Here is a 22,527-nt window from a genome sequence, read left to right on the forward strand (position 1 = left end):
GGAGGATGAAGGTTGATGCCAGCCAAGACTGGGCAGAGGCACCAAAGCCCTCTAACACCATTTAACCTCAAGACTACACTTGGTCTTGCCTTCCCATGTGCAATGCCAAAGGAGGTCAATTAGCATATAGAAATAGTAATACAAATTCAAAAACTTAACTGAAGAAAGATTTAGCAGTGAAAGATCGAGACCTACAGCTGGTGGTGGAGCTTGCAGTTGGCAAACAAAAGCGCTACACAGTGCTACTAGTGATGGGAGGCTGGCAGCTGCCTGCTGCAGACTCAAAGGTGTCAATTTCAAGTGCCTCCACCCAATGTAAACGGTAGTAGTAGCGTAGAAATGACATTGTCACTTATCACACCTTTTATGCTGGCACTCCAACCACCACTATCTGGGGTAGGGTCCTTCAAAGGGCAACACAGAAGGTCTGTCTGTTTCAGGAGGAAGGCCACTTGTAATGCGCAAATTGGAGTCCTGTGATGCACATATAGAACACCAGTTGCAATTGCGAGGTACATGATCGGCCTCACCAGCAGTCCTTAAAGAGATAACCGAAGGTCAGTCAAAAGTCGACCCAAAAATATTTTTCATTTTTGTAGGAGCAGGAATGTCACCAATAGTCCTTTTCTGTGATCTTTGCTGGTAAAATGCACTTGCTTGTTACTTTCAGAGTGAAGATTAGAAGTACCGGTTAGAAAGACTCAGCATTGTATCTGTAACAAACATTTATTTCTGGAGTCCCGTTTTTAATATAATGGCCCAGAAATTCGGGTTGGGGGCTTCTCGCGGGCGCAAGCCCCCGATCTGCACTTACATTGCGCGCTGGCCGTTGAGCTGTGGGCTCCCGTGGAATTCCGATCCGGGGCCTGGTCCAGCTGCCAGCGCGCAGTGCTTGCGTATCCCAGGGGCGCAGTTAGTTCGATGCGTCCCCTGGGATCACGTGGGCCATGGGCAGCCAATCGGAGCAGGGAATGCTCCATTTATAAGTCTGACAGGAAGTGCTGTCAAGACTTATAAATACTATGGACCCAAAATAGCACTAAATCTTCAAATAATTTTTTTTTTTATCACATTTTTTAAATAAACTATAAATAACATGAAATAACTTTTAAACAATAATTTAAATTTTTGAAAAAAATAATTTTATTTTCTAACAGGGCTAAAAAATCAACTTACCTTTCTTTAAAGTATTTAAAAATAATAAACCTGTGGAAAAAATGTTTTAATTTTAATTAATTCACCACTTACCTTGTAAAAAGCAGGCCTTACGCCTGCTTTTTATATTTCTAAATTCTGCAGGCTTACCCTCCCGGGAAAACCTGTTTAAAAAAAAAAAAAAGTCCGATGTGCACACGCAGCCTCCCCCGCGCACGCGTTCGACCTCTGAACCTCTTCGTTCAGAGGAACGGAAGTGCCGGTTTCCCGCGCATGCGCAGTGCATGCAGGAAACCGGCATTTCCATCAGGCCTACGGGTGAGTACCCCGTGCGTACTCACCCGTGGAGACCCGAATTTCTGGGCCATTATGTACTAGTACATCTCCTGTGATGTTGTTAATGATAAGTCGGATGAGACTGGAGTGTTATGCTGTATAATGCACAACATATTATTTTGTTGGCACGGTGGAGCTGTGGTGTCCATTTAAAGTTACAAAGTCTAATTGTTAAATAAAGAGAGCCTCAGGTCTTTGAGTTTAATTGTTGTTTGGTAAAAGAATTTTGCAAATTGGAAAGTGCTTGTCAGTTTCAGACTCCAGCTGGGAAGCATACAGTATTTTTAGATTGTTTTGCATCTGTAAGGTGTCGGCATTGGCTCTGTAGCAGCACTCTCAGAAGGTTGTGGGTTCAAGCCTCACTCCAGTGACTTAATCTAGGCTGACACTTCAATGCAGTACAGAGGTGCCATCTTTCAGATGAAATGTTAAACTGAGTCCCTGTCGGCCCTCACAAGTGGGTGCTACAAAATATCCCATAGCACTATGTGAAGAAGAGCTGGAGAGTTCTTCTGATGTCCTGGCCACTATTTATCCCTGAACCAACATCACTAAAACACATTATTTGGTCATTTATCTCATTGCTGTTTGTGGGACCTTGCTGTGTGCAGTTTGGCTGCTGCGTTTCCCTGCATTACGACAGTGACGACACTTCAAAAGTACTTCATTGCTGTAAAGCACTTTGGGATGTTCTGAGTTTGTGAAAGGTGCTATATAAATGCAAGTTCTATATTTCAGCAATGTGACATCTGGGTATGTTGACATACCGTTTTTAGTTTACAATTTCTCAGCTGCACTTCTTCCTAAGTCAAGTGATCCATAGTTACTTTGCTATTGACAATTGTTTATTTATGAAAGTATTCCACTGTACCTCTGTAGTCCTCCCCTCTGAAAGTCTGGTTCTCTCTATCTCTCTCAAAATCTGCTTTCCAAAAATTTAGAGTTTTTGTAGTAATCCTTTTTCTAGCATAAGCCTGAATCTGAATTCCACCATTATATGGACACTATTTCCAAGGTGCTGTCTCACTCATACTAGTTCCAGCATCACCTGGTCTTACACAATATCAGGTTTATTGTTGTTTCCCCTCTTGTAGGTTTCTTAATTATTTGGATCATGTAGCAACCCACTATTAGGTCTGGAAATATGTTTTCTCTCTTGTTATTCCCATTACAGCATATGCCTCCCAGAAAAGTTGAAGTCCACCAGAACAATAATGTTTGATCCGCCATACACTTCTCTTACTTGAATATAAATTGTCAGGTCTAATGTCTATCCTTAACCTGTTGGCCTATTTAAAAAAAAAAAAAAAAAAATTCCTATCATTAGTTTCTTCCCCTTGGCATCATTTAACACCACAAATCACTTGGAGGAAGTATTGAGGGGGGAAAAAAGACACAAGTACTCTGGGCGGGTGAGCTCAATGTCTGCCACAAAAAGTGGCTTGTTAGTACCACCATTGACTGACTGAGCTGGCTGAGTCCTTAAGGACGTTGGTACCAGATTGGGCCTGTGTCAGGTGGTGAGGGAATCACCATGAGGGAGTAACTGACCTGAGCTGTTCCTCACGATCCTACCTGTCCACGATAGCATTAGTAGGAGTGACTACCCCTCCGTTGTTTTGCAGACAATATCCACAGTGAGGACACCCTCCATTGTATAGTGTGGCACAAACTAAGTACAGGAAATTTTGTGCTATCCGGAGGTGAGCTATCCGGCAATCTGGAGCCACCGGCAAAAATCAGCAGCCGTTTTTTATTCTTTTTGTTTGTTTTTTTTGCTTTGTTTGAACAGTCAAGCTGTGCAAGGTCTGTAGCTATAGCAACAGCTTCAGCTACAGAGCTTTAGGGCCACACCCGAGTGTTTAGAAGCTGTAGTGTTTGTTGTCAAATACGGAGATAAGAATCTCCGTATCTCTCAACATTAACTCTGGAGAGTACGGCACTTTTTAGGCAACGGCAGCAGCTCGGTCCCGTGGGTGCCGGATAGCACAAAGTTTCCTGTACTGATCTAGCAGCCCAATACTGGGCATCCATGAGACTTCGTGGGTTGACAGCAACAGCCGAATTGTATATCACCACAACCTGTAACGTCATAGTCCAGCACATTTTCCACTTCACCACCACCACCATCTATCTGGGAGACCAATCCTGGTTCCTCGGGGAGAAGAGCGTATGAGGAACAGCACTGGGCGTAACCTTAAAATAAGGTAAAGACCTGGTGAAGCTACGTCACAGGGCTACTTGCATGCGAAGCACCAAAAGTAGCATGCTACAGTCCAAGCTAGGTAGTCCCACAATCGGGTATCAGAACAAAGCTCCGCGGACCTATCACATCCAGTCGTAAATGGTAATGGACAATTTTTAAAAATGTATTCATTCATGGGATGTGGGTGTCGCTGGCAAGGCCAGCGTTTATTGCCCATCCCCTAATTGCACTGAAGAAGGTGTTGGTGAGATGCCTTCTTGAACCACTGCAGTCCATGTGGTCGAAGGTGTTCTCACAGTACTGTTAGGTAGGGTGTTCCAACAATGAAGGGACGGAAATATATTTCCAAGTCAGGATGGTGTGTGACTTGGAGGGAAACTTGGTGGTGGTGGTGTTCCCATGCGCGGGTTTGGGAGATGCTGTCTAAGAAGCCTTAGCAAGTTGCTGCAGTGCATCTTGTAGATGGTACACACTGCAGCCACGTTGCATAGGTGATGGAGGGAGTAAATGTTTAAGGTGGTGGATGGGGTGCCAATCAAGTGGGCTTCTTTGTCTTGGATGGTGTCGAGCTTCTTGAGTGTTGTTGGTGCTGCACTCATCCAGGCAAGTGGAGAGTATTCCATCACACTCCTGACTTGTGCCTTGTAGTGGTGGAAAGGCTTTGGGTAGTCAGGAGGTGAGACACTCATCACATAATACCTGACCCCTGACCTGCTCTTGTAGCCACAATATTTATGTGGCTGGTCCAGTTAAGTTTCTTGTCAATGGTGACTCCCAGGATGTTGATGGTGGGGGATTCGATGATGGTAATGTCATTGAATGTCATGGGGAGGTGATTAGATTCTCTCTTGTTGGAGATGGTCAGTGCCTGGCACTTGTGTGGCGCGAATGTTACTTGCCATTTATCAGCCCAAGCCTGAATGCTGTCCAGGTCTTGCTGCATGTGGGCACTGACTGCTTCATTATCTGAGGAATTGTGAATGGAACTGAACACTGTGCAATAATCAGCGTACATCTCCACTTTTGACCTTGTGATGGAAGAAAGGTCTCGATGAAGCAGCTGAAGGTGGTTGGGCCTAGGACACTGCCCTCAGGAACTCCTGCAGTGATGTCCGAGGGCTGAGATGATTGGTCTCCAATGACCACAACCATCTTCCTTTGTGCTAGGTATGACTCCATTCAGTGGAGAGCTTTCCCCGTGATCCCCATTGACTTCAGTTTTACTAGGGCTCCTTGGTGCTACACTCGGTCAAATGCTGCCTTGATGTTAAGGAAAGTCACTTTCACCTCACCAACTAGGTAGCTAATGGGAGGGAGAGGCTCACTGAACGTCTCCATCCTCAATCATTATGGAGTCCAGCAGGTGAATGTGAGAGACAACGCTGAAATCATGGATGCAAGATAGCTGAATAAGGGGAGGTGTGAGGAACTGACCACAAAATCAAGCCAACATTTGGCTGAGCAGTGCACCAAGGAGCCTGAGTAAAAGTGATTAGTTGTCAGCAGGGAGACCCTCCAGTGGCCTGAGTCGTACCTGACACGTAGATGGCCGTAGTTGTTGAAAGTCAGTCATTGCATCTGCAATGTTCTACTGTTGTAGAAGCTATGAGGTCCTTTCCACTTTCGACTCCTGTCATGTGCTGTTGCCCAGTAGACGTGAGCCACTTATCCTTTCTCGCTTTGCAATCCAACTCCGACTCATTCTCAATCTATGTGGTGACCACCATCTGGAATGTGTGTTCCTGGGCTCATGACATACTGCAGAGAGAGTGGGTGGTCTGGTTTCTAGCCATCAGTTAATGCGCTTCTGACTGAATGCTAGGAAGTACAAAATACAGCCCAGATGCGATATCCCTGCTTTATTTCAACTCCCTCTTCCCCATAGAGAGACAGACACCCATTGGCGCAGTGTAGATTGGGATCTGAATAGAGTGAGGGAATTGAACATGTGCACCTATCCTGCATTACCTACTGTCCGACAGAAAATGATAGCTGCAGTTAAGGTCTAAAGTTCTTAAAAATATCCTAGCACTTCCGAAAATGGGAGAGATTGTGGCTGGTGCTTGGAATGGGGATCCCCTATTACAGCTGGTCAGGTAGATTGCACCCCTGGTACTGTATCTACCTCCCTTTTTCTTCCACCACACTCCTGGGCCATAGGAGCCTTCTCTGCTTTGCCAGATTTTCCATGTTTCCCTCCCCCTCTGCTATTCTGCTGCAGACATTCGCACATCTTCTGAGTTTTGGTTATATCTTTTATTTCTCTCATTATTGCCTCCTTTTGTCTTGCACCATTGTCAGTTAAGTCATTTAGTCCTCCACCTAATCAGACTATTCTCTTTTTTTCTCCCTGTCCCATTTTCCCTGGCTTAGTTCTTCCTTATTAACTGTTCATTTGTAACATCGTCTGGTTCTGACAGAGGGTCATAGACCTGAAATGTTAACCTCACCTTCCTTTCCCCACAGATGATAGAAACACTCAGCAGGCTGGGCAGCATTTTCTTTCTGTATATAGGGAGGATCTGTTGAAGTCCTCATGTCTCTATGATTACTAACTATGTATTTTGGGGTAGATATGTACTATTGGGATTCTGCCAAGGGCAGCATTTTAAGCCTGCATGACCATGTAAGGACAGTGAAGTACCAGCAGTTCACTATCGGTGCGGGAGCTTGATGTTGATTTCACTAGTAAATATGGTGCCCTTGGTAAGCCTTACGTGAGGCTATTGGGTGTCGCTTTTCACAGAAAAATAAATGCTAATAAAAATCCTGAAATCCAATGTAATAAAAAAGGAATTTAACTAATTCAGTCACCTTGAAACAGATAGCCTTGGCCACAGGCCTTTATTTATTCAGGACTGTTTTTTGAGTTGTCAGCTCGTTAGATGTAGTGTTAGCTTTTTTGAAGCTGTTTGTCACCGTTTCCAAGTCTTCTAGGTTGATGTGTATAATGCTTCCATTCTGTGATGCAGGTCATTGGTGGTCCAGCTAAGTTGCTTCTGGAACTTTGTGTTTGGGCATTGAACAAAGGGGCAATTTTAGCTATGTTTCTTATGGTCTTCCACATTTTGAATGTATTTTATATTTCATATGCAAGACTCTCTCTGCCCATCTTTTCCCTCTAACCTGGTGTACTTTATTACCTTTTTTTTGTCGTGTGTATTTGGCTCATATTAATTTAGTGTCTTTTGCCACTTCCCAAAGAACAGTTGTGTAATTCTAGATCTCATTTCCACTGTGGCCTGCGGAGATTACGGGATTCAAATGACTGTTGTAAGCCCATATGATGGCCTTCATTTTGATTACAGCCTATTCATTTGTACGTGGAGGATAAACTACAGTCCATAGCTAGCTTATAGATTAATAGAATGGCCTTCTTCCGTGCTGTAACCATTCAGCCCATCGAGCTATGTTTGTTGTGGTCTTCCCCCGCCCTTTGAATATAGGTAATAACATTTTGTAGTTCTCATCACATTTGGAAGACATTATAATCAGGATTCTTTGTTTGGCAGTGGGGATATCTTGTGACGATTGCTTCCTTTTGCCAGTTTTACATCTTGATTCTGGGTACCATACAGCCACGTAATATATTTTTAACCCTATGTTCATTTTCAGTTACCGGCTAATAAGGATGCATTTAGGAAGACATGGAGCTCCAAGTACACACTACGGAGTCACTTTGATGGAGTACGTGCATTAGCTTTCCATCCTGTAGAGCCTGTGCTGGTTACAGCCTCTGAAGACCACACCCTTAAGCTTTGGAATCTACAGAAAACTGTCCCTGCCAAAAAGTATGTTTTTTAGTTGCTTTTATACCATTGCATATTTATATAAGACAGATAGGGGTAGAAATTGGTTATGTTTCATACATTTTCTGGGTCCAAGCGAGTGCCACAAAGAGAAATTTTGCAGCACGACGTTCCGTACCGGAACGGCACCCTATGTGCGCGCAACACCATATTGGTTTGGGCACTCGATCGCCATCCCTGGCGGCTGCCTGAAACAAACGCAGGCATCATTTAAATATGTTAATAAGGGTCCTGCTCCTGAATCAGGACCCCTTTGTGAAATTAGTGTCCGTGCGCAGCTAAAACGTCGCTTCCTTAGCTTGACAATCAAATCTTGGCAGGCGGCAGCTTTCACCAGTGCTGTTTAAAGGGATTCTTGCCTCTATTTAGTTAAGTCTCTGGATTGTCGTTTTATGCTTTTAAGGTCTTTTTGGGCCAGGTTTCTGGCTGTTTTGGCAAATATTCGTCTGAGATACTTTTGCAGAGTGAATTTGTGGAGAGCAAGAACTGACTCACAGGATTCTCTTGTTCTCAATTGCTGAACATGGGAATGCTGCGGGGCTTACCATTGAGGCTCCTAAATCAGGAGGTGGAGGAGCAGCAGCAAGGAAGGTGGCAAAGATCTACAGAGGCTGCAAGAAGAGAGCGAAGGAGGCAAGGGCGCAGGAGGCATTAGGACACGTGGGTATTCAGGGAATACGAGGGAACATCATACCTGAACTTCAGAGGAGCAGTGTGGAAGGCACTAGGAGATAGTCACTTAGCTCCTGCTTGAGCGAGAATTGGAGCCCAACACCAGGGCATGCACTGCACTGCCTGTGGCAGTGAAGGCCACTATGCCTCTAAACCTTTATCCCTCTGGCTCCTTCTAAACTATTTCTGGTGACATCAGCAACATCAGTCAGTTCGCTGTGCACACAGTGATCCGGCAGTTCATTGATTCACTGTTTGCGAGTGTCAACAGCAGTGTTCCCTAGTGAACCCGTGCAGCCGGCTTGCCGGCATATCAGTGTGAAAACCGCGCATGCGCGGTCTTTTGAATGGCCCGTGCAGCCACTTAAAGGGGCCGCGCAGGGCTAAATAAAATTATAGGTAACATAGGTCAACAGTGGAGGCTGACAAGCAGGAAGAAAGAGCACTGGGATTTGCCCGCATTGCTTATTCCCATAGGTGCCGGGCATCATCGACTGCATGTACGTAAACCTGTGTGCTTCCCATCACGAACCAGCACTGTTTCTCAACAGGAAGAGCTTCCATTCTCTGAATGTTCAACTTGTTTGCAACCACAGGCAGTAACTCATGTAGGTCTGCCCATTTTTCTGACTGTAGTTATGATGCTTTCACATGTCCCAGTCCTCAATAACCCCTCTGTTCCACCTGGTTGGAAAGCTGACTGCTAGAGGACAAGGGCTATCCCCTCACCAACTGGCTCATGACTCCTCTCGGGAACTCGAGGACAGGCGCTGAGCATCGATATAATGAGAAGCATGCAACAACAAGGGTTCTGATTGAGCAAACCATTGTCGTTCTGAAACAACAGATCCATTGTCTGGACAGCCTGGGAGCGATCCTTCAGCACAGCCCAGAGCAATTGTCAAGATTCCTAATTTAAAAAAAAAGAAAGTCTTGCATTTATATCATGCCTTTCATGACCTCAGGACATCCCAAAGTGCTTTACAGCCATTGAAGTACTTTTGAAGTGTAGTCACTGTTGTAATGTAGGAAACGCGGCACACAGCAAGCTCCCATAAACAGCAATGTGATAATGACCAGATAATCTGTTTTAGTGATGTTGATTGAGGGATAAATATTGGCCAGGACACCAGGTGTAACTCCCCTGCTCATCTTCGAAATAGTCCCATGGGCTCTTTTATATCAACCTTCGAGAGCAGATGGGGCCTTGGTTTAACGTCTCGCCCGAAAGACAGTGCAGTGCGCCCTCAGTACTTCATTGGAGTGTCAGCCTAGATTTTTGTGCTCAAGTCTCTGGAGTGGGACTTGAACCCACAACCTTCTGACTCAGAGACAAGAGTGCTACCAACTGATCCACGACTAATTGTTTGCTGCATGCTCTACAATCTTGCTATACAAAGGGGAGTTGCCGTATAGCTGCCTGAGGAAGAAAAGGTGGAGCAGGCAGATGAAGAATGGGATGAGGAACCGGAGGATGCAGAGAAAGAGCACAGCCCAGCAGTGTTGCGAGTTGTCAGAGCTATAAGATTATTGAGGAGAAATGCCCCTGAATGATCCTTCCCCTGCCAAAGCTCCCTCCTTCAATCTGACCCAGTCCTGATGCCCACCATATCAATGTCCTCAAACAGTATAACTTCATGGCCATTCTTGTTACATCACTAAGATTATGAAGACCAACAGCTAAACCAAAACAAACCATTTTACTTCACTGCTCCAAAAGACTCCATTCTTTGATTTGACAAGTGGTTACATGACTACTGCCTATTTACAAATTACCCTTAGGCAAAGCCCTAGTTCCTCTCTGTGTACTTGGTTACCTATTCTAGTGCTCCTACAACATAGTTTTCCAGTGGCTACAGTTAGGGAAGTGGAAGATGGCTGAACTTTCGTTGAAGGCACTTGAGATAGCCACAGTGGCAACCTCGAGGAGCTGTTGGCGCACCTCCACATGCAGATCTCTCTAGCCTACCCTCTGAACTACACACAGTGCCCGTCTCTGAGCTGGTGTCTGAAAGTCTATAGGTTGAGTACGACATCGTGTTCTGCAGTGCTGCTCTTTTCATCTGCTCCTTGAGGGCTGTGTGGAGCTTCTGGACCTCAAATGGAAGAAAGGGACAAGGGTTAGCATGTGTATGCAGAGACAGCTGAGTGGCTTCTGAAAGCAGCAGCAATTTATCATCTATAATGTGTAAATGTGAGATTTAAATGGTAAGGGAATGAGGGGAAGATGGTTTAAAACCCTGCAGGACTTGTCCTCCAGCCTCACCAGATGCAAGGCTCCTGATGTACCTTCTGCCCACGATGTCCATCACTCGCTCTTCATGTGGAGACAGCACATGGATGAAGAGTGACCTCCTCCTGTGGCTGCCTGCTCTCTGTTGTGTGTGAGCTTGTCCTGTAAGAAAGAAGAGTTTTAGAGTAGTGCAAAGTTTGAGGATGTGCTCGTTAAGGTAGAATAGTGTTGCTGGTGTGTGAACGATGGCAGAGGTGTGAGGGGGTGAAGGAAGTAGGTGCAGAATGGTGCTTTAAGAACAGAAGGAGGTGGAGTGAAGTGTTCTGCAGTGATGGGCGTGGAGTGCTGGTAATCGGGGGAGGGAAGGGTTATGAGTGCTGGGGTAACGTAGTGGAATTCTGAGCAGAGTGTAATGAAAGATATGAGTTAGGAGGCTTACCTTAGCTATTTTTGTGAGGTTATTGAACTTTCTCCTGCATTGCAGCCATGTTCTGGAGATGATTCTCCTGGCACTGACCCGCTCTTCCACCTCTGCACAATCGTGCTGGGCAACTTGCTTTGATATATTCCTGCCGCTGGTGGATAGAAGATTCCCTCCTCCCGCCAACCTCCTCCACCAGTACCTCCAACACAGCGTTCGAAAAATGAGAGGCCCATGCAGATTCACCATTGACCACAATCCTCAGTTATAGTTACCTGCTGCTATATTATAGTGTTCCTCCCCTTTAAGAGGTGCAGGCTGCCTTTAAATGTCGTCAGCAATGTGCTATGTTGACGCCCTCCCCCCATTAGGCGAGCTGCCAATATACATTGCGAGTAGTGCTGGAAGCCTGTCTATTTTATTTAAGTTAATCGGTGAGAACATTTTTGGACATTAGTTGTGTCCACACGCTCCGAACGTGGTGCCCATTCTACACTCGAAAATGCGCTTAAACCAATTTCTACCCCATAGGTTCCATGAATTTACAATTGTACAAGAACCAGGGTGCAAACTAGGTGTGTGGCTTGCGCAAGATGAAAATATAAATACACGTATTTTTTTGGTAATCATAGCTTGAGGAAGGGTTGGTGTAGGTATTTTATTTATTTGTTTTGTTTCCTCTGCTCTGTGCTTATAAGGACTTCGCAAGGTTATGTACACAGATGATGGGAAATTATCTACGCTCAACCACTCTGTGGCACAATGCAGCATTGTTTTAGCGTATTGTCCACTGTCAATCTTTCTGATTGAAGTATTGGATGTATTTTGTTTTTCAGTGAAACTGTTCAGTAAAATCATAAGCTTGCCGATTTTTGCAGCTAGTTTCAGTGCTCCCATCATTAAACCCACCCACAAGAAAGCACGGGTCAGAAGTCGGTTACTACACTGCGTTCCGACTTGTGCTCTCTAAGTATTTAAGAAAATGCTTAGTTAGCCTTGATTAGCTTATACAGCGTTTGAGAAAATAAGGATATCTCAACAACAATGTGGATGAAATGTGATCTGGTCTATGGAATATGTATTCTGGTGTGCAAACGAATGCTGTAAGGAAGAAATTGGTCAGGATATTCTGGGAGATCTGCTCGATTGGAACTAAAACTAGCAGCTAAATTTATTGGAATGAAAAGATGAAATTGCTTGTAACTACAATTTAGAAACTGCCAAAAGAATAGTTTTGTAATTCTAACACTGGACTTCATTTCCAGTGTGGGCTGGGAAGGTCACAGAATTAATATGACTTCAAATGACTGTCGTAAGAATGAGCGCCTGTGATGGCCACTATTTTGATTACAGCCTATTCATTTGTACGTGGTCTTTCCCTTCCTTTCAAACAAGGCAATAACATTTAGTAGTTCTCATCACATTTGGAACACACTGCAATCAAGATTTTACATGCACTCCAGCAAGTAAAATTTCTGTCTTGTAATATGCAGGCATTTTCCGTAGTTCCTATAAAGACCAAATGTCATAGATTTCTACTCAAATATCATCATTGGCTCATTGATCATATTTGGGAATCACAGTGTAGTCCTCAAGACTCCAGAATGTTAGGGAAGTACAAATATTATATTACAGAAGCAAAATACTGCGGATGCTGGAAATCTGAAATAAAAAATACTTTTATTGTTGAGCAGAGTTATACCATAGGTATGGGCAGTAACCTACGAAAGATGACAACCCTCCATCTTGAAAGACGATGGTATAAGTGTCAAAGCAGTTCAGTTACTTTGCCATGTTGCAACATTGTGAGTGACTGAAGAGTCCAATTCTCGAGCAACAGTCGTTGCCACAGATGGTGCAGGCATAAATCACAGGGCTAGATGATGAAGCCGTAGCAATATTAACTCTTGAAGCCTGATACTCTTTCCTCCTTGCTCTCTCCTCTTCAGTCTCTTTGCAGCCCGATGCAGCCCAGCCCTACAATGTGGCCTGTTGTTAGCCATACTTTTCCAGCTTGTGGTATTGATTTTAGAAATGTTGAAGTTTCTCGAAAACGCCTTTAAACCTGAAAACATCTTTAAACCTGAGCCTATGTCGGCCCAGCGGCCTTGAAGTATCTGCAAGTTCTCCATATAAAAAATCCTTTGAAATATGCCCCTCTTCCATCTGATATAGATGATCGAGCCATTGGCGGTGCTTTGTTTGAGAAAAGTTATTAGGCTTGGCAACTTACCTCCATGAAGTACTTTGGAGTCAGGAACTTTGACTTCCAGCTTGATATTTAGAATACAGTGTCTGGGGAAAGATTTTATTTCTCTGGCCTGCTGAAGGTTGTCCAGGTTTCGCTGCCATACAGCAGTGTGCTCAGAACACACATCTTCGTGTTCAATGTTAATTTCCTACTATTCCACACAGGCTTAGTAAATTGGCCGAATGTGGTTGCTGCCTTTCTGATGCAAGTGTTTAACTCATCATCTAGAGATAAGATATCCGATACAGTTGATCCAAGTAGCAAAACTTGTGTACAACTTCTAACATGGTCTTAGCTGTTGAAACTTCTATGCAGTCAATACATAGGAACAGGAGTAGGTCATTCAGCCCCTCGAGCCTGTTCCGCCATTCAATTGGCTCATGGCTGATCTGTATCTCAACTTCATTTACCAACCTTGATACCCATAACTAACAAAAATACATTGATTTCATTCTTGAAAATTTCCAATTGACTCAACACCCACAGGGAGTGAGTTCCAGATTTCCACTACCCATTGTATTTAAAAAGTGCTTCCTGATTTCACTCCTAAATAGCCTAGCTCTAATTTTAAGATTATGCCTTAACCATAAGGATTCTTCCACCAGAGGAAACAGTTTCTCTGTATCCATGCTATTGAATCTCTTAATCATTTAAAATATCTTGATTAGATCACCCCTCAATCATTTAAATTCAAGGGAATAGAAGCCAAATTTATGCAACCTGTCATTGTAATTTAACTCTTTAAGCCCTGGTATCATTCTGGTAAACTTGTGCTGTACCTCTTCCAAGGCCAGTATACAGGTAGACTATCCTTTAGCCGAAAACCTCGGGACCAGCCGTGTTTCGGTTTTCGGAAAATTTCGGATTTCAGAAGGTATTTTATAAGACTGGGAAATTTGTCGGGGGTGGGGGTCGGCGGGGGTCGGGGTCGTGCGCACGACTTACGCTGAACGAAACCTTTCGGTTTTCAGAGGATTTCGGTTTTCGGAAGTGCGGATAAAGGATACACTATCCCTTATCCGAAAGGGTGGGGGGTCGGCGGTGGGGGTCGGCGGGGTTCGGGGTCGTGCGCACGACTTACGCTGAACGAAAAAACCTTTGGTTTTTAGAGGGATTCGGTTTTCGGAAGTTCGGATAAAGGGTAGTCTACCTGTATCTATCCTGAGGTTTGGTGCCCAAAATTGAGCGCAGTACTCCAGATGGTTTCTGACGAGGCTCTACATGACTGAAGCATAACTTCCTCACTTTTGTATACCAACCCACCTTGAGATAAAGGGAAACATTCCATTTGCCTTTTTGATTACTTTTTGTACCTGTGCACTAGCTTTTAGTGATTTGCGTACGTAGACACCTAAATTCCTTTACTCCTTCACTGCTCCTAGACTCTTGCCATTAAGAAAATATTCCGATTTGTCTTTCTCAGATCCATAGTGGATGATCTCGCACTTCCCCACATTGAAGTCAATCTGGCATCGTTTTGCCCACTCATTTAGTCTGTCTGTGTAACTTCTTGCTCCCATCTACACAACCTACTGTGCTAACTGTGCAAGCTTGCTTGGATATATAACTCTTTGTTCATCCTAGTCATTAATATATATATGGTGAAAAGCTGAGGCCCTGGGCAACAGCACTTAATCCCGCCAATCAGGAGAACAAACCCTTTATCCCACTTTGTCTCCTACCACCCAACAAAATTACCAACCCATGTCACAAGGTTACCTCCAAATCTATGGGCTCTCGTTTTTGCCAATCTCTTTTGTGCAACCTTATCAAATGCCTTCTGAAAATCCATATAAACAACATCCACAGGCACTCCCCTATCCACCATGGCAGTGAACTCCTCAAAAAATTCAACTAGATTATTCAGTCATGACTAGCCTTCACACATCCATGCTGACTCACTTTATCAGTTGATACTTGTCCAAGTGCTCAGTCACTCTGCCAAATGATGGATTCCAGTAACTTCCCCACAATTGATGTTAAACTGACAAGTCTGCAGTTACCGGTTTTCTCCCTCTCCCCTTCTTAAATAATGGTATTTGCTATTTTCCAATCCAAAGGCACATTTCCTGAATCTGGAGAGCTTTGGAAAGTTCTGGCTATTACATCTGCAATTTCCTCACTTTTTCTTTTATCGCCCCATGACATTCAACAGCATTACCATCGCCGAATCTCCCACCATTAATATCCTGGGGTCACTATTGACCAGAAACTTAACTAAACCAGCCACATAAATACTGTGGCAACAAAGAGCAGGTCAGAGGCTGGGTATTCTACGGCGAGTGTCTCACCTCCTGACTCCCCAAAGCCTATCCACCATCTACAAGGCACAAGTAAGGAGTGTGATGGAATACTCTCCACTTGCCTGGATGAGTGCAGCTCCAACAACACTCAAGAAGTTCAACACCATCCAAGACAAAGCAGCCCGCTTGATTGGCACCCCATCCACCACCTTAAACATTCACTCTCTTCACCACCGGCGTACCGTGTCTGCAGTGTGTACCATCTACAAGATGCATTGCAGCAACTCGCCTAGGCTTCTTTGGCAGCACCTCCCAAACCCGCGACCTCTACCACCTAGAAGGACATGGGCAGTAGGCGCAAGGGAACACCACCATCTCCAAGTTCCCCTCCAAGTCACACACCATCCTGACCTGGAAATATATCACCATTCCTTCATCGTCGCTGGGTCAAAATCCTGGAACTCCCTCCCTAACAGCACTGTTGGGAGTACCTTCACCACACGGACTGCAGCGGTTCAGTAAGGCGGCTCACCACCACCTTCTCGAGGGCAACTAGGGATGGGCAATAAATGCTGGCCTTGCCAGTGACGCCCACATTCCGTGAACAAATTTAAAAAAAAACACCCCGGGGTGAAAACCATCAGTCCCATTTATTTTCTCCAGTGCTGTTATTTTACTTGTATTAATTCTACTGAGTTCCTCCCCTTGCTTATTTTTTTAGGTTCCCTTGTACTGCTGGTATTTTGTTCTCTACCTCCACCGTGAAAATGGATACAAAGTACTCATTTAACAAATCTGCCATTTTTTTAATTATCCATTATGTCTTTCCTCCTTTTAGTGGACCCACATTACCCTTTACCATTCTGTTTATCTTGAACTATTTATAAAATCACTTGCTGTTAGCTTTAATATCTCTTGCAATTTTTTTCACATTCTATTTTTGGACCTCTTATTTTCTTTGTATCCCTTTGTTGCTTTTCTATTTTAAGCCTTTTCTTTTAGCTTCAAAGTGTCTCACCTCATTTGTTGGCCATGGTTGCTTAACTGCACAAGTGTAGCCTTTGCCTTTTAGGGGTTTTGTATCGTACCAAATACTTCTTTGAATACTTCCCACAGTTTGTAGGTTTACCCATTAACAGTTCAGCCCAGTTTACTGTAATCGATTTATTTTCCATCCCTTCAAAGTTTGCGTTACTTAAATTTAAAACCTTGGTTTGTGACTCTTCTCCCCCTCAAACCCAATATCAAATTCAATCATATTATGATCACTGTTTGCAAAATGCTCCTTTACTATCAGATTTTTAACTAATTCTGATTCGTTACTCATCACTAAATCAAGTATGGCCTGTTCCCCTGCCGGTTCAGCAAGTATTTGCATTCTCTGCTTATAATTGTGATATTTTAAAAACTAAATATAATTGAATAAAGCTGCTTTCTTGACCATGCAAGATGTACACATAGAATGTTGTACATAAATTACTTGGCTATATTGCATTTTCTTAGCAATCATTGGATTTTTAAAAATCGATTGCTCTCATAAACTGTGCATATTAACCAGATCCTATTTGGTGTTTTCCAGTACAAAATATTCAAAGTTAAAAGCTTTGATATTTGTTCATCAGGCAACCAATTTGGTATAAAGAATAAATATGTTGCTTTTGAGAAACATAGATGCATCCATTGAAAGCATCACTTGTGTTTACACCACTCTTTGTGCAGCCGGGCAGAGCCTCCAGTACACCTGTATGGCAAAATTATAGCAGTCATTGAAAACATGTTTGTTGCTTCCAGAAGTTGCAATATAGCAGGAGTTTGTATGGGACATGTATTTGCATAATTTGTATGCTTAGGTATGCTCATATAAAACTTCAGTGCACTTCTGGGACATCTGAATTCAACTATTTATTGTAAAGTTCATATCCTTCTCCTTAGCCAGCAATTGTGATTTGTAAATGATAGCTTTTGCAAAAGTGAACTTAACCAATACAACTTGCAGTATGTCTGGTCATTTATTGTGAGCTGCTGCGGCTCTGCTAAATTTTTGTCTTTGCCCCTTAATGGAAACAAATGCAATGTGCCACAATCCTGATTTCTCTTTCTCCCCTCCACCCCACCCCACCCCACCCCAATTGGGAGTTGAGTATTCTAATTTTTTTTTTTTTACTGCCGGTTCTGTGTCCCCTTTCTCTACAGCGAAAGGCGCACTGCAGTCAACCCAAAATAGAAAGGTAAGTAAGACTTTTAATTTGCACCAAAAAAACACACTCCGACATGGAGAGTTATTCTGAACTGGGCTTCGTTCAAAATAAAATCAATCTAAAAAAAAATTCAATTCAATTTTGTAAATTTACCTCATAAAATGCAGATGAGAGGGTCCACTTTCATCTCAACATAAAATTCTTAGGAGAAGGAATCTTTCTTGTATTGCAAGAATTAAGAGTCCCTGCAGTTCTATATACAGTGTTCAGGAGTCTAAAATATGATGAAATGACTCCAGACATGATGACAAATATTTCTTCTCTTATGCTTTGTTTTTTGTTTTGTTCTTGCTGTTATGCTCACTGTGTTTCTTGCTCTTTTATACCTTTTGTTGTTATCCCTTTTGTCAGATTTTTCTTTTATTCCACCCTCACACTTTATAGCATTTTCATTTAATTTGTTTCACTCTTGGTTACATGTCATTGTTCCTACTTATTTAGTTTGACATGCTCTGTTCCTTATTTTCTTCCACTGTCGCAACTTGGTTCCAAGCATTTTGTTTCTTCTGGTGAGATTTCATCCATCCTCCTTTACTGAGTCCAAGTAGCCATTATTTACATTAATCTTTGAAATTGGTTATTGATGGGCTATTCAACTGAGTTGGGGAAAGGGTTAGCATAGCTGAATGCTATTCAATTGCCACCTGATGTCTACACAGAGGCACGTTACGTAGAGATGCTTGGATACCAAATTCATGGGTTCTGAAGTTGTAGCTAACTCAACTGCTAGTTCAGTATGTACTGGAGATCGAATCCAAGGCTTACTCCATATTATTCTCTTCCTCATTGGATGAAACCGGTGTGCCATTAGTGGAGCTGTCAAAATTTGTATTTTTATATTTTTTTTACCTAAATATTTGTTTTATACCTGAGTTTATTCTGGATGGTGTTACTCAAAGAAGTAGGGATTGCTGCTGACACGCCTCCAAGAGAAGAGTCTTCAATCTCTGTAACGTTGACTTAATTCTGGAACTAATTTTTTTTTACTGCTATGTACTCAGAGTTGAGCGTTGGAGGTTGTTGGATAGGTTGGTAGTAATGTTACTTGACAGCTTACAAACGATTTAGAACTTTAAATATAGCTAAAAGTGCTGTAATTTTTCTTCTCGAGTTGCTGAAAAAGTTCTGTAATTCAACCTTTTTCACTTTCTCCTCCCCTTTTTTCCCCCCTCCCTAACTGCTGCCTATCACCATTCCTCAATCAGAAGATTGGGGAAATTTATAGTTTTATTTCTAGGTTTGCTGTTTGTACTATTTGAACGGTCAGAGGCATGTATGATTGAAATAGAGCATGTTGATTCATTTATCTGTTAATCCTTCCTTAGAGATGGTGGTTCTGACCTATCTCCAGACCTTTGCCCAGCCATGAAGCCAATAATTCAAAATACTCTTGTCAGAGGCAAGTGAGTTAATGGGAGCTCCTGCATTTGGTTTTATACCCAAAGCAGCTCTGAGCTGCCTGTCTGACGATACCAAATTGCTCAATTGAGCTTTAGAATCTAATGAGCTTAAATATGCAGGTTAAAATATGAAGTTTTGGTCATGGGATCTTTTACGTCCACCTGAAAGGGCATACATGGTTTTGGTTTAACGCCTCATTTGAAGTATGGCAAACTTCTGACTGAGGGGCGAGAGTGCTACCACTGAGCCACAGCTGACACCTGAACACCTGGACCTTGCTGTGTGCAAATTGGCTGCCGCGTTTCCTACATTACAACAGTGCTTATCTTACTGCCCCCTTCTGCACAAGTGATTACCAAAATGGAATAAACATTTAGGGGGAAAAATTCATTAGCGACCATTTTGGGTCGCTAACCACGCCTGGGCGCTAAATTTAGCGGCTGGCGAAAAATAGCGCGGCGATTTCCAACTTCGGTTTTAGCGCCTCTAGAGGGAGGTGGAGCGCTAATTCAAGCGCATCCTTCTTAGATATATCGGGGCGGTACGTTCTGCAACGCTACGCACTGGGCCACGTAGCACTGCCGCTTGGAAGGGCTCTTACCCTCATTTAAAGGGGAGGGCCCAAGCCCACAACTTTACAGGGCCCTACCTGGACCACTGGGAAGCGGGGAGTGCTGGGCTGCCAGATCGCGGCACAGACCCTGCGTTCAAAGACTTAATGTGCCACGACAGGTACGTCGGACGATTTAATTTTTTTTCCCCGCCTGCCACCTCCCCTTTAGTTAGCGCTCCGCGAGCCTCCTGCCGCTCTGTTCCCACCCCCTGAATTAGTCGCCGTCATCGCCCGGCACAGATTCAGGGGGCGCGTGTCAATTTTGCAGGCGGGGTGAAAACAGGGCACAGCGCACGGTGATGATGTTGTCATCACCAGCGGAACCGGGTGCTACCGGTTGCCGCCGCCGCTAAACTCCCACTGAATTTAGCGGGAGTCATTAGTGGCGCCATGCCCGGGCAAAAAGTTGTTGGCGCCTCCGGGGGGAGCAAACGAGAGGCGCAAATGCACCGAATTTCTAGCCCCTCGTTTAAAAGTTCAGGTATGAGCCGTGGCTCAGTGGTCACACTCTCTCCTCTGATTCAGAAGTTTGTGGGTTCAAGTCCCACTCCAGAGACTTGAGCACAAAATCTAGGCTGACGCTTCAGTACATTACTGAGGAAGTGCTGCACTGCCGGAGGTGCCATCCTTTAGATGAGATGTCTTCCTTCTCGGATGGACGTAAAAGATCCCATGACACTATTTGAGAGAAGAGCATCATAGTTCTCCCTGGTGCCCTGGCCAATATTTACCCTTTAACCAACATCACTAAAACAGATAATCTGGTCATTGTCACATTGATATTTGAGGGACCTTGCTGTGCACAGATTGGCTGCTGCGTTTCCTACAACAGTAACTACACTTCAAAAGTACTTTGGCTGTAAAGCGCTTTGGGATGTCCTGAGGTTGTAAAAGGCGCTAAATAAATGCAAGTCTTTTTTTAAACTAGTTGGTAATATGCAAAGATATTGTTAACATGCTGTGTTCTATACATATTCATAGACAAGTATAAATGAATCTTACAATATGAAGATTTTGTGAAATATTGTAAAGATCAGCCCGGCAGGGAATGAAACCTAACTTAAGATTATTCACGCCAGTAAGAAAAAAATGTCAATCAAAATTCTCCAGCTAATATTTTCTTCCATAAAAATTAGGAAATACCTTCAACAAATCTATTCCCATGGACTTTTCTTCCCCTTTAACTGTTCTGTAGAATAGTCACCTTGTTTTGTCTGTTTCATTCTCATTGCCTCTCTTTTTATGCCGTGTTCACATGTACTGTTCATTCCCTCTCTCCAAATTGTATTTTATGCCAGTTTCATTCTACTTGTCCCTCTCCATGTTGCTCTGTCTCAGTTCCTCAATCTTTATTTCTCATCAACTGTGGTCTCTTGCTTTTGACTCTTTTGGCAAATCTCTCTTACTAGGTTTCATTCTACCAAGATGATTGAGGCTCAAAGTCAAAGTCTTAATTTTATCTCTAACAGTCTGTCTGCTTGTTTCCCACTTGTAAATTGTCTCCATTTTTTCTTCTTCACTCTGTTTCCCTTTATCTCTCTCCATCCATGCCCCTTGTATACTTTCTCATGTACTTTGACTCACACGCTTGTTTGAGCTCATTCCGTGGTATTTTTGTCCTTCTGTTTCTTTTGACTCTCACACAACTCTTACTTTCTTTTTCTCTCCTCCCAAGAGATCGGGGCCTAGAAATTCGGTTGTTTGCGCCAGCGGTTAGCGCCTAAAGAGACCGAGAATTGGGGCGTAACCTAATGTTGGGGCGGGCGCAATGAAGATAGTGACAACTCCCATATTGACTATACATTTAACGCCTGCGCTAAGTGTTTGCGCGCGCCCGCGAGCGCAAGCAGATCATGACGTCATTTCATTGTGCAACGCCTTTTCAGGGCGCCTGAGCGGATATTGGGTGGCGCCCGGAGCCTTTACGCCTAGCACTATTAGTGACAGTTCGAAGGAGCGTTAGCAGGCCCTTCTCGGAGTCGGGGGGTGCTATTTAAAGGGGACAGCTCTAGTACAGAAGCTTCAGCCACTTGGCCTGTTCATTGCGATCGTTGGTGGAGAGAGTTGGTGAGCTACTGTGGAGCAGAGTTTTTGGAATTTAGCATTAGAGTACTTGGGACCCTCAAACCTGTCCGGAGCAGTTGGAGCACTGGACCTAACAGCCTTTTGACCAACTGGCATCGGAATGGGAGATGCTTTGGAGGGCCACGGCCTCATGGCCGAACACTGTGAAGGGGCAGAGAGACGGCGGGAGAGAGGGCCGGGATTGGCCAGAAGGAGGAGGGGCAATGGAGGTCGGCCAATCCGAGGGCATGCTGCGAGGGTCTTTAGGCAGCAGGTGTCATACCTTGACATGTCTGAGGAGCAGTGTGTGCGAAGGCTCTGATTCGGGATGGACGTTGTTACTGAGCTGTGCCACCTGCTTGCTGAGGATCTGCAGCCGCGTCTACGGTGCACGACCTCTCTGTTGGTGGCCGCTAAACTGACTGCTGGCCTCAATTTTTATGGCAACGGATCCTTTCAGTGAGCCATTGGGGACATCGCGAATATCTCTCAGGCTGCAGTCCACTGCTGATTCCGGCAAGTTACAGCTGCCCTTTATAGGCGAAGGCGTCAATTCATCACCTTCCCTCTGACCCTGGAGAAGCAGGCGGAGGAGGAGGAGGAAGATGGAAGGGCTCCTGAAAGTGGAAGGGCCATCCGTCACAGGCTCATGAGGACTCGTATCGAGGCCCCTCTGGCGGAATGATGAGTGTCTTAACTGCTGCGCACTTTGGATGTTTCAAAGCCTCTGAAGGCCAGCATCACTGTAATTAGTCACGTACACCATAGCACTTTTAAACTTCTCTTTATTGTCACAAAAGCCTTTCATTACAGCAAAACAACGTCATGTCAACAGAAACCATAACTAACAAAATAACAGTTAACT

At 44.0% G+C, this 22,527-nt stretch overlaps 1 protein-coding gene across 6 annotated transcripts in view; it reads left to right on the top strand.

Annotated features, from left to right (window-relative positions):
• The window catches only part of strn3 (striatin, calmodulin binding protein 3), a 254,149-nt gene that overhangs the window by 208,665 nt on the left and 22,957 nt on the right, over window positions 1-22,527 (top strand). For 5 of the 6 annotated variants that reach the window (XM_086003414.1, XM_086003408.1, XM_086003410.1 and 2 more), the window contains one exon: window positions 7,313-7,488. In XM_086003414.1, the coding sequence (XP_085859540.1) occupies window positions 7,313-7,488 (176 nt within the window). Of the gene's footprint in view, window positions 1-7,312; window positions 7,489-17,519; window positions 17,555-22,527 lie in introns of all 6 variants that reach the window. The other variant, XM_086003412.1, reaches the window with a different exon arrangement.

Source organism: Somniosus microcephalus, chromosome 12, assembly GCF_052327205.1.
Source record: "Somniosus microcephalus isolate GS21.2 chromosome 12, FLI_Smic_1.0, whole genome shotgun sequence".
NCBI lineage: Eukaryota > Metazoa > Chordata > Chondrichthyes > Squaliformes > Somniosidae > Somniosus > Somniosus microcephalus.